This window comes from Plecotus auritus (assembly GCF_963455305.1).
Source record: "Plecotus auritus genome assembly, chromosome: 5".
In the NCBI taxonomy this organism is placed as follows: Eukaryota; Metazoa; Chordata; class Mammalia; order Chiroptera; family Vespertilionidae; genus Plecotus; species Plecotus auritus.
In genome coordinates this window covers 171,149,555-171,162,167 of record NC_137776.1, presented here as the reverse complement: position 1 = coordinate 171,162,167, position 12,613 = coordinate 171,149,555, and the positions used below count along the sequence as shown (strand labels likewise).

Genomic DNA, 12,613 nt, shown 5'->3' with positions numbered 1-12,613 from the left:
GTTTCCTCATTTGAAAAACAAGGTGATGCTCTCTTAGAATTAATGTGCTAGCACATTCGGTGGCTAAAGCACGGGGCTCCTTCCTCTCTGAGCTGAGTGCTGCAGGACAGCCTGTGGTCCCCGCGGCCACCGCAGCACTGCCTCTGCTTAGATGCTGAGCAGCCTCGTTCTACCCTCCACTGGTGTAGCAGCTGAGAACAGATCGTCCACTGGCCTGAACTAAGGCCAAAGCTGCCACTTCCTGATTAATGCCACCAAGCGTCCTAAGCCCAGTCCCTCAGCTCACTTCTTGACCAGTACTGTCGGGAGTTCACAAGACTCACAATCATTTCTGCCACTTCTCAAGAGGGCATTCTATATGGCTGCAAGAATTCTGGACTAAAGGGGAGGAAGTGGGGGACAGTTGTAATAGTGTCAAGAATAATTTTTAAAAAAAGAATTCTAGAAAAGAAGCTTTTCCTTCCTGAGCCTTGGATACAGAATTTTCCAGTCCTCAATTTCCTCGAACGAACCACAAATGTTTTAGCCCTTGGGTTTCATAGAGCCTCCTCTAGCAAATGGCTCCATTACCCCCCATCACCCTCCACTCCACCCAGCAGGTGCAAATATACTGGCTCCCTCCTGCCCGCCCAGATCAAGCCTTAGTGTTTTACAGTCAGCATCACACACATTGTCAAAAGGCCGACTACAATTTTTAACAAGTAACGGCATTATTCAGTTTGCTTGCATTTTAGTTATACCAATAAAATATACACCCAATAATAAATGTTCCAACTTTTCATTTATCATCTTTGTATTTTACAGTTACTGTAGCAATAAAATTTATACTCAGCAGTATGGTGCAATTTTCCTCTACTAATGGAATTATTATTTTTGTTTGTGTTTTAAAGCTACAGAGATAAAATTCACTCCTGACAATATGTCTGCTTTTGGTTTTAATGTCCCTTATGGCAGTGGTCGGCAAACTCATCAGTCAACAGAGCCAAATATCAACAGCACAACGATGGAAATTTCTTTTGAGAGCCAAATTTTTTAAACTTAAACTTCTTCTAACGCCACTTCTTCAAAATAGACTCGCCCAGGCCGTGGTATTTTGTGGAAGAGCCACACTCAAGGGGCCAAAGAGCCGCATGTGGCTCGCGAGCCGCCGTTTGCCGATCACGGCCTTATGGTAACTGAAAAATAGAACAATGGAAAATCAGCGAACATATATGTTTACTTCACAGCGAGGCAGAGTGTGCTCCAGAGCCAGATCTGCCCCAGCTCTGTCGCCAACTTGGGCAAGTTCCCTCACTCCCCTGAGCCCCGTTTCCTCTTCGCTCAAATGGGAATATGGGCTGCCTCACCTAACTGCTGTAAAGTCAGATGCAGTAAAGCACGTCAAGTGCCAGGCACAGGGTTAAGGGCTTAGAAGGATCTCAATAAATGTTAGTTCCCTCCCTCTACCCTTTCCTTCCTTAAAGAATTTGGGCCAACAGACAAGACTCTATGCAAGACCTAAGGAGAGGAAAGGCTGAGGAAAGTGGTCTAATCCAGCTTTCCACCCAATACAAAAGAGGACTTCTATAAACACCACCCTCGCTACTCTTGTTAACCATCAACATTTCCTCTTTCTGTTCTAATTATAGTTCTTTGGAGAAAAACAGGGGCTTTTCCCGTATCTCTCTCCCCGCTTCCCCCCAATAAAAACAACCATAAAACTCAAAAAGGGAGTTGAGGGCATTAATAAAAAGCTATTTTTCCACCAACAAGGTTGTATCACACACACACTGCCAAGTGCCGGGCAGGTAGAGGTCCAGGGAAAGGCCCATTGAGCAGGTCTGTGGTAGACGGTGTGCGTACCCTATGGCAGGTAATCTGCACAAAAGCCCTAGGATGTAGGAACAACTGAGAAGCCAAGGCTCGGAGACCACAGTCCTACCTATTGGTAGAGCCAACCCAGAGCCCGCCCTTTCCACTGCCCCGTACTCCACTAAGGAAGAGGCCCTTGGCTGAGATGTAGAGTCATGTTGAAGAAATGAGAAACACATGAAAACTAAAAAGAACCTGAAACCTCGTGCTGGACCAGAAGTCACAAACTTGAGTTCTAAGCCAGCTCTGATCTTTCTGGCTGAGGGATTTTAGTCATGGCCCTTCCCTTCTCCAAATTGAAATTTCCTCCTCTCTCATATGAGGCTTTCCTCAAGATCTGATGAACTCTCAGGATAACGATGGAATGCAAAGAGATGTGAACGTGTTTTATACGCTGAAAAGTGCTAAACACATATGGGACTGTCATATGTGAAGAGACAGATATGGGCCGAGGCAGCCACGTGGGAGTCAACAGAAGCCTGTATTAAGGGTGGACAACATGCCGAAACCGGTTTGGCTCAGTGGATAGAGCGTCGGCCTGCGGACTGAAGGGTCCCGGGTTCGATTCCGGTCAAGGGCATGTACCTTGGTTGCGGGCACATCCCCAGTGGGAGGTGTGCAGGAGGCAGCTGATCGATGTTTCTCTCTCATCGATGTTTCTAGCTCTCTATCCCTCTCTCCCTTCCTCTCTGTAAAATATCAATAAAATATATTTAAAAAAAAAAAAAAAAGGGTGGACAACAGGAAAGGCACTGGGGCTGGGAGGGCTGGGCAGGGAAGAGGTCTGCCGGGGCAATGGCAGAGCAGCAGGAACAGGAACCTCTCTAGTATCTGTGAACGGTGTTTGGGATTAAAAGTTGGTGAAGAGAAAGCTGGAGCAGCTAAGTCACTGTGAGCATTCTTAAACAGAGCTCGTGATCTGATCCCTAACCTATCCTTGCCAGCTCTCTTCCCATCCACCAAGTCCTGTTGATTTTGCTTCCTAAGTGTCCTTCCAATCCACCATCTACTTCCGTCACTAACCTGTCACCTACACTACTGAACTAGCCTTCTCACTCTTCCACTCCCGCTCCCTCTACCAAACATTTCCTACTCAGCATCCAGAGCGACCTTTTAAAAAACAAAACTCTGATTGTATCAGTTGCTTAAAACCCACGACTGTTTTTCCTTTGATCTTAGGATAAAGACCAAAATCTCTAATCAGGCCTCCAGACTCTGCAAGACGGGACTGAGCCCCCTAGGCTTCTATTTCCTCAGAACTGCACATTTCTTTCCCCTTAAACACTTTTCACCACCCTTTCACCTGGCTAATTCCTACTGACTCCTCAGACCTCATCTCAAATGCTACTTCCTCAGGGTCTCTTCCCTGTTATCTATCTATATATATAAAAGCCTAAGCGACCGGCCGACCAGCCCGTAGCTCTGATGCACACTGACCACCAGGGGGCAGACACTCAATGCAGGAGCTGCTGAGCGACAGCAACTTTGTAGAGTGCCCTCTTGCACTCGGGACCCCTCGGGGGATGTCGGACTGCTAGATTCAGCCAGATCCCCACAGGCCAGGCTGAGAGACCCCACCGATGCACGAATCCGTGCATCAGGCCTCTAGTAGACATATACTTATGTATCTACTCCTGCTGCTATAAGTTCTCACAGCTCCCTTTATTTTTCTCATGGCTCTTCTCCCAGTTTGTATTGATATATTTATTATTGAAGTATTTGATCCCCATCAGTCACACTAGAATGTAAGCCCCATGTGTCTGTCTAGCTCACCACTGCATCCCCAGGAGCTGAGGCCAGTGCAGCACAGAACAGCTGCTTAATAAATATTTTCTGAATAAACTGATAAATAAGATCAGACCAAAGGGCCTTAAACACTAATTTGGGCAGTTTGGAGAATCTCTGCACACAAAGCACTCCACCCTGCATGCTGGTATGAGTGTGCATAGCCTTGGTGAGTCTGGACTTCCATGTGTACATGCAAGACCTGCAGCAGGCCCTGACCGGTTTGGCTCAGTGGATAGAGCGTCAGCCTGCGGACTGAAGGGTCCCAGGTTCGATTCCAGTCAAGGGCATGTACCTTGGTTGCGGGCACATCCCCAGTAGCAGGTGTGCAGGAGGCAGCTGATGGATGTTTCTCTCTCATCGATGTTTCTGGCTCTCTATCCCTCTCTCTTCCTCTCTGTGATAAATCAATAAAAATATACTAAAAAAAAAAAAAAAAAGACCTGCAGCAGGCAAAGTGCTGAGTATAAAACAAACCGAATTCTACTACTGACTTCCAGGCTTGGTAAAGTTGATTTGACTCCCTGCCTAGAGAATGGTGAGTGATGTACCTCTAAAAACAACTACAACATAAATAAAAGATGTGTTAACCTGATTTATTCATTTACTCATTCATTCATTCACTCACTCAGAAAATACTGCACATGTGAGGTCAAGCCAGGGCCCTCAGAATCCCTTTAAGCCTTGGGGTTTTTACAGAAATGAATGAGTTAATGATATACTTTAAGACCTGGATGGATCTCACAAATATATTGCTGAGGAAAAGGACCAGACATATAAGGGTGCATGCGCAGTATATGATTCCATTTCTAAAAAGTTCAAAAAGGGGCAGAACTAAAGGTGATACTACTGGTCAGCAAAGTGGTCATCTTTGTGGCAGAGGGTAAGTTCCGGGAGCACAAAGGGGGCTGGTGATGTGCTGGTTTCTGATCAGGATGGTGGCCCCACAGGTGTGTCTGCTTAGTGAAAATTCATTCTGCTGCATGTACAAGATCTGTTCATCTTCCTATAAATTTTAAGTTTGTTGAAAAATAATTAAATAAAAATGAAACCTCCTCAGAGCCCAGCTGGAGAACAAATGGCTTAGAAAGCACAAGGTTCGATTTCACTGACCCACTTAGCTGCCACCATCAGAACCCCTGGGCTACCCGCAAGCTTATGACAGGATGACAGGTACTCACGAGGCTTTGATGAGCAGCTGCTCTCTCTCTTGGAGCTCACGCTTCAGACTTTCTACTTCCACCTTGAGCTCGATATTCTTTCAGACGAGATTGGGGAGAGAAAAAAGAAACAGTGTAAAAACACAGGACGAAGGAATGTCTACCGTGGGGAAACGGCTTTCGGCGTGGACTGACTACGGCATGCTCGTAATAGGCAGCCGTTAGATGCAAAATCTCATTAGCCTCAGGGCACTGGGAAAAGGGAATTATTAAACACTGGTGGTCTCAAAAGAAAGCCCCAGATTTCTCAAGACTTGGAACAATTATGTAAATTTTCCAAGCTTATAACAGCCAGAGCATTCAAACATTGAGGCATAAATGTCATATAAGAGAGGCCGATTTAAAAATTGTTTGCCCTCCACCAAGCAAATTTACAAGCAATTTCGCAGTTTGCTTTTACCATTCCAAGGCAATTACTTCTGGTTGTTTACCATCATGCATGTCCTGGTTGTAGAAGAGGAAACGTTTTACAGCTTTGAAAAATAAAACATGTGGCTGGATAAATGGGAACCTCATCACTGCCTATCTCCTTTCAATGTCAGATTTCAGGGTATTCACTTACAAAAGAGCCACAACCACGCAGGGCAAGCTGTTAGTAAGGGACACCACAATGTTCTCCAACCAACCATCTTCCTCTTAATAGACTAGAAGGAAGGGAGTCACACATGGCCTTGGACACATCATTCACATGAGAATCTAAAGACAGAGCCGTTGACAAGTGGATCACAACGTGAGACAGTTGGGCAGTGGATGCCTTCTCAAACTAGTTCACAAATGTATCCCAGACAGAATATTAGATGAATTCACATAGTAGAAACAGGGAACTGGGTGCACAGTTTGCAGAGAACTGCTATAAATCTAGGTTTCCTTTGAAATCTTGCTCCTGTTTCATTTTAATAACTCGTGCCAATTTACATTCTACTCCACAAAACATGTTCATCATTTTAAATAAAAATAACACATCCAGCCCAACTGGTGTGGCTCAGTGGTTAAGTGTCAACCCATGAATCAAGAGGTCACTGGTTCAATTCCCAGTAGGGGCACATGCCCAGGTTGCAGACTCCATCCCCAGTAGGTGTAGTGCAGGAGGCAACTGATCAACGATTCTCTCATCCTTGATGCTTCTCTCTCTCCCTCTCCCTTCCTCTGTCTAAAATTAATAAAAATATTTTTTAAAAACATAAAACTTCCAGTAAAATTTATAATCTCAGAGGACATGCCTCCCTCCTTTCAGCCAAAGAGCTGTAGGAGATACCCAGGTTGAGAAGTCAGCCAAAAAGGAAAGGTCATGGACTTGAGACCAGAAGGACTTGGGTTCAAATTCTGCCTCCACTCTTCACCAAGAGGAAACTGTAGTAGTCAGTAAATGCTCATGTATTCATTCCTTCACTTCATAGACATTCACCAGTCCCTGTGATGGGCCAAGCACTGGACTAAGCACTGAGGACCCTGGTATACAAGGCAGACACAGCCTGCCTTCATGCTAACGTCAAACAGAAACTTGGAAGTGTGAGCCTATAACTGTCTGCAGAAGCACAAGCCCAGGATGTGACAATGTAAGGTTTCTCCTCTCGGTTCCCCATGTGGCCAGTGAAAATCAATAAGCCACCTGACATGGGAAATTTTAGGACTAAGCGAGCTAACGAATGAGAGCAGCCTAAAGACAAGGCTCAGAACGTATTATTGTCTTCAACGCCAAACAACAGGAACTAAAGAAGTCATCCATGCAGAACTTTTTCCAGAAGAAAGTGATCTTTGATAAAGGACACTGAGTGACAGTGCACAATGTTTTCAACTGCGGTTTTGTGAAAAAAACAGAAACACCCTTCAACTGAGCATTCCTTGCCAGATCTCAGAAGGGCAGAGAACTGTGTAAGAGCTGAAAAGCACAGATTCTGAGTGCTATACTTTCTGATGAACCAACTGGCACTCCAGCCTAGCGAATTTAAAAGAACAGAGAGCTAATGTGTCCACTAGACTATTTTTCACAAGCCCAACACCTTAAGTTATAAACTTATATACATGGGAATCATTATTTCGAAACCAAAAATCAAGATACCTTATTCGCATAAAATGAAATATCATTATAAAAAACGAATAGCCTGGTCAGATGGCTTGGTTAGTTGGAGCATCATCCTGTACACTAAAGGGTTGCAGGTTCAATTCCCAGTCAGGGCACATGCCTAGGTTGTGGGTTTGATCCCTAGTCAGGATGCATATGGGAAACAACTGATTGATGTTTCTCTCTCACATTAATGTTTCTCTCTCTCTCTCTCTCTCTCTCTCTCTCTCTCTCTCTCTCTCTCTCTCACCCCCCCTCTCTTCCTCCCTCCCTCCCTGTTTCTCTCTCTAGATTCAATGGCAAATATGTCCTCAGGTGAGGATTAAAAACAATTTTTTAAAGAAGACAGAAGCTCTTAAGCCACTATTAAGGAAAGATATTCAAGATATTGTTAAGGAAAAATGCAAGATACAGAACAGAACATGCTTGCATTTATCTAAAAGGGGGTTTGAACATACACACTTGCTTTTATAGACATAAAATATCTTTGCCTAAGGAAATTACACTATTGGTTAGACCTAGGGGACTAGGGGACAGGGTGGAAGAAAGTCTTTCAGTGTATACCTTTTATGCTTTTTTAATTTTGAACCATGTACACCTATATAAAAACTTAAATTGCAATACAAGTGCAATAACATCAGGTCACCTAATCAGACAATGGAAAAGACTAGCTGAAACAGTGCGGTACAATGAGGTAGGCAGACCTGGGTTCAAACCCACAGCACATAGTAGCTATGACATCAAGTCACTGGTCTTCCCTGAGCTTCAGTGTCCTCTCCTGCACGTGAGGATAATCTCCACTGCAAAGGGCTGTCTTGAGCATTAAAATAAGGTGATGATGTACAAAGGCCCAGGACAGTGCCTGACCTAGCAAAGGCGATTAACACCACTTGGCTTCTCATCACCCTGGAGTTCTGAGACATGATAACCATACTTACATGTAAAATGTTTTAGGCTACTGGTTTGTCTTTAACATTTTGATTGCATCACCACTTCCTTCCAGAAAAGAGGACGCCCTCATTGTCTTTCCACCCCCACAATGAAGGGAAAACATTGTGTCCTAAGGGACAAGGGAGCTTTTCAATTCTTGAAAAGCCTCAGAAGTACAGTACAATCCCTCTTCTAGACAAGCCCATTTAAGTTCATCCACTGAAACTCAAGCAGAGTTCCTTTTCCTCCTTCAAAAGTTTCCACTGGTGCAAACTTCAGAAGAGAAAAAATGGAATAATTCCTAAGCCAAGGGCTAATCTACTGGAGAAAGCCAAGAAATAGGCACTGAAATATTGTGTGTACTCATGCCTTTTCAAGAAAGCCAAGTTCTTTCTTCAACTTTCAGAACCAAGGTTTGTTTTCAGGCAGAGGCCTCCAGGCCAAGACTTCAGATGGGAATTGACGTTATTTTCTGACAGTTAGTTATAAGCAAGCACATAGAGCACACAGAGGAGTCACATCACAGAAACACTGACAATCCTAACTCTCGGCTGCCCATGGAAGCCTTCATGAGACAATGATGATAACTGCCAGCACTGACTGCGTGCTGGGGCTTTTCATCTGTCCCCTCATTTTAATCCACACTAAGAACCCTATGACACAGTGATTATCACTCAACTCTGGACCAAGCCCAGACAGGGAAAGTGACTTGCCTACAGTTAGACAAATTAGTTGATAATAAGATGCAATTCCAAAGATGTTCTACCATTTCACTGTCTTTGTCTAAATTATAAATAAATTTTAAAAGGCAATTGAGATACAGGAAATCAGAAGTCCAATTTTAGGAAGAGAAAAAGACTCCTTTAAAATTAATCTTGTATCTCTTTGCTTAATATTAAGGTCATCCTATTATCTTTATGCTCCTCATAATCAATTCAAACTAAATGAAGGCAGCTCTATCTACTCATGCTAACTCTGAGCGTAAATATTAATCAAATTTCTGCTTGGAGGACTTTGAGGAAAGACACCAGTGATGGCAGCGAGAAGTAGGACACTCACAGTTTTATAGATGTGTTCTGTGGGGCCATGAAATTCCTGTTGCATTCGTTCTTCAAGGAAATAGATGCGAAGCTTTAAGTTAAAGTTTTCTTTCTTCAATTCAGTGATTTGCTGGGAAATAAGCACAGATTTGTTATCAAAATAAGATCAAAGAGATGTTACCTACATTAATTCTCAGAGCTCCCGAGGCTACAAATGGAGTCAAATGTTAAATAGTTACCTTTGCTATCATTGTACCAACCCAGAACTAAGTGGTTCCCTCTAACCAAATTTAGGACAATCTGAGCATCAGAATAAATAATGACCAAGTTAAGAAAGAATTCAAGACTTCACACTGACAATGAGTAAAGAAAGAAAGGAAAAAGACGAGAGGAATCTGTTCTTTACAATATAAATCCAGTTAATAAATGTAGAAGAATACTAGGAACAGAAAATCACCATTACACAACCACTATAGTAATAATTGACTCAGGTGAGAATCATCAATGCTAAAAAATTTAGATGAAAGATCACTGGACAGCATGATATTCATTCACACGGTCTCAAGATATCACCCCACAGATGGCTTATTAATTACAAAAGGAAAAGGTACATTTAAAATTAAGAAACCTATCAGACACCATGTTAATCAAGAGCATATACAGCCCTGGCCGGTGTGACTCAGTTGGTTAAACGTCATCTGGTGCACCAAAGGGTTACTGGTTCAATTCCCGGTCAGGGCACATGCCCAGGTTGGGGGCTCAATCCGAGGTCAAAATGCATCAGGTGCATGTAGGAGGCAGCCAATCAATGTTTCTTTCTCTCTCCTTCTCTCTTCCTCTCTCTTTCAAATCAATAAAAACTAATTTTTTTAAGAAGAGCATATACAGTTGTCCCTCAGTATCCACAGAGGATGGGTTCCAGGAACTCCCATGGAAACCAAAATCAGTAGATGCTCTCACCCTTTATATAAAATGGTGTAGTATTTGAATATAACCTATATTTTAAAAAATATTTTCAACCAAAATATTTTTAGTTGGTTGAATCCAGATGCAAAACACACAAATATAGAGGACCAGCTGTAGTTAAAATCACCCTGATAAGACAAACTGACATCACGTGCCTCCTGAAATAAATCACTGAAAGGAAGCAATTTCACTTAAAATACTTCTGCCCTGAATCTAATCAAAAGTTGTTGGTCAGACGCATCCAGATTGAAGGACTTTCTGCAAAACAACAGGTCTGGACTCTTCAAAAATCTTAATGACATTTGTGGAATATAATGAACATTATAAACTGATAAACAAAAACAGATACAGAGACAAAGAAGCATCGAACAGACTGTCAAACTTCATTGGGAAGGGGTTGGAGGTGAGGGTAAGAGATCAACCAAAGGACTTGTATGCATGCACATAAGCATAACCAATGGACACAGACACTAGAGGGGTGAGGGTATGTGCAGGGGAGTAGGGGTTGGCTGGGGGGAGGTCAATGGGGAAAAAGGAGACATATGTAATACTATATGTAATACTTTAAACAATAAAATAAAACTTAAAAAAAATCTTAATGACAATCTTAAGTAAAAAATGGTTAGGGAACTCTTCCAAATAAATGGAAGTACTGCCTGGCAGGTGTGGCTCGGTGGCTGAGCATCAACCTATGAACCAGAAAGTCACAGTTTGATTCTGTCAGGGCATATGCCCTGGTTGCAGGCTCCATCCCCAGTGGGGGGCATGCAGGTGGCAGCCGGCCAGTGATTCTCTCTCATCACTGACATTTCTATCTCTGTCTCCTCCCTTTCTCTCTGAAATCAATAAAAATATTATTTTAAAAAAGCAGGCACACAGTGCAATATACAGACCTTGTAACATAGAAACCCACTCCTGAAACCTATATGGTCACGTCAACCAATGTCACACCAATAAATTTAATTAATAAATAAATAAATAAATAAATAAATAAATAAATAAATAAATATAAATGGAAGTGATAGAGGCATGACAACTAAGTACAATGGAATCATACAGTGAATCTTGAATTTAAAAGCTAGAGCTATGTGAAGACAACTGAGGAACTATGAATAACAACTTTATATTAGATAATAGTATGATTTTGTAAGAGAATGTCCTAAGTAAGAAATACATGCTGAAGTCCTTAAGGGTGCTATCAAGCTGTCTGCAACTAACTCTCTAATGAATGAGAAGAAAGGAATCCACCAAAAAACTACTAGAACTAATAAATGAATTCAGTCAAGTTGCAGGATACAAAATTAATATACTGAAATACGTTGTGTTTCTATACACAAATAATGAACCATCAGAAATTAAGAAAACAACCCATTTACAATTGCATCAAAAAGAATAAAATACCTAGGAATAAATTTAACCAAGGAGGTAAAAGACTTGTACTCTGAAAACTAAGACACTGATGAAATAAACTGAACAAGACTCAAGTAAATGAAAGGCTATACAATGCTCATGGATTGGAAGAATTAATATCATTAAAATGTCCACAGTACCCAAAGCAATCTACAGATTCAAACAATCCCTATCAAAATATCAATGGCATTTTTGACAGAATAAAACAAAGAATCTTAAAATTTATCACAAAGGACCCTGAATAGCCAAAACAAACTTGAGAAAGAATTACAAAGTTGGAAGTATTATGCTCCCTGATTTCAAACTATACTATAAAGCTATCGTAGTCAAAATAGACACATAGATCAAAGGAATAGAATAGAGAGCACAGAAACAAACTGACACTTACATGGTCAATTAATCTATGACAAAAAAGGCAAGGTAAAATTATATAACTTTTAGAAGAATACATGGGGGGAAATCTTTGAAACCTAGGGCTCAGTAGAATTATCTATAATAATAAAAGGGTAATATGCTAATTAGACCAGACGTCTTCTGGACATCATTTCGGACCTCCTTCCTGAGGAAGCCGGGGCCAGAGGGAAGCCTGCCTGGGCTGGGTGCCTGCTGGCAGCTGGAGGAGGGAAGCCCAGGTCCTGGGTGCCGGAAGGAAGCCGGTGCCGGCAGCCGGGGGAAGGAAGGCCTACTCTTGCACGAATTTTTGTGCATCCAGCCTCTAGTTAGATATAACAGTGAAGGCATCATCCATCAAAAAAAAATTTTTAATCAATAAATTGGGCTTCATCAAAATGTACAACTTTTTCTCTCAAAAAGAGAATGAAAAGACAAGCTACAAGCTAGGAGAAATATTTACAAATCACATATTCAACACAGGAACTATAGCCAGAACATAAATAACACTCAAAATGTAACTGTAAGCAAACAACCCAATTTTAGCCATTAGGAAAATGCAAATTAAAACTACAAAACTACTATGCACCCACTAGCCTAGCTAATAAAAAATTGTAATTGATAATATCAAATGCTAATGAGGATGTGAAGCAAATGGGGTTCTCATACTCTGCTGATGAGAATGCAAAATGGCACAACCCGTCTGGATAACAGTTTGGAAAACTACACTCATCACATGACTCAGCAATTCCACTCCAAGGTATTTACCCTAAAGAAATGAAAACCTATGTTCACACAAAAACCTGTATGTGACTGTTTACTGCAGCTTCATTAACAATCACCAAAACAGAGAAAGAATCCAAATGTCCTTCAAAGGGTGAAAGACTAAATAATGTACAACCATATGATGGCATAATACTTGGCTACTGTGATACACACAACATGAATATATTTCAAAG

At 41.8% G+C, this 12,613-nt stretch overlaps 1 protein-coding gene across 4 annotated transcripts in view; it reads right to left on the bottom strand.

Moving 5' to 3' along the window:
- Positions 1-12,613, bottom strand: part of CDK5RAP2 (CDK5 regulatory subunit associated protein 2) — a 152,956-nt gene that overhangs the window by 119,705 nt on the left and 20,638 nt on the right. For all 4 annotated transcript variants that reach the window (XM_080668557.1, XM_080668560.1, XM_080668558.1 and 1 more), the window contains exons 4-5: positions 8,908-9,018; positions 4,818-4,894 (exon numbers count right to left, since the gene is read on the bottom strand). In XM_080668557.1, the coding sequence (XP_080524683.1) occupies positions 4,818-4,894; positions 8,908-9,018 (188 nt within the window). The remainder of the gene's footprint in view (positions 1-4,817; positions 4,895-8,907; positions 9,019-12,613) is intronic.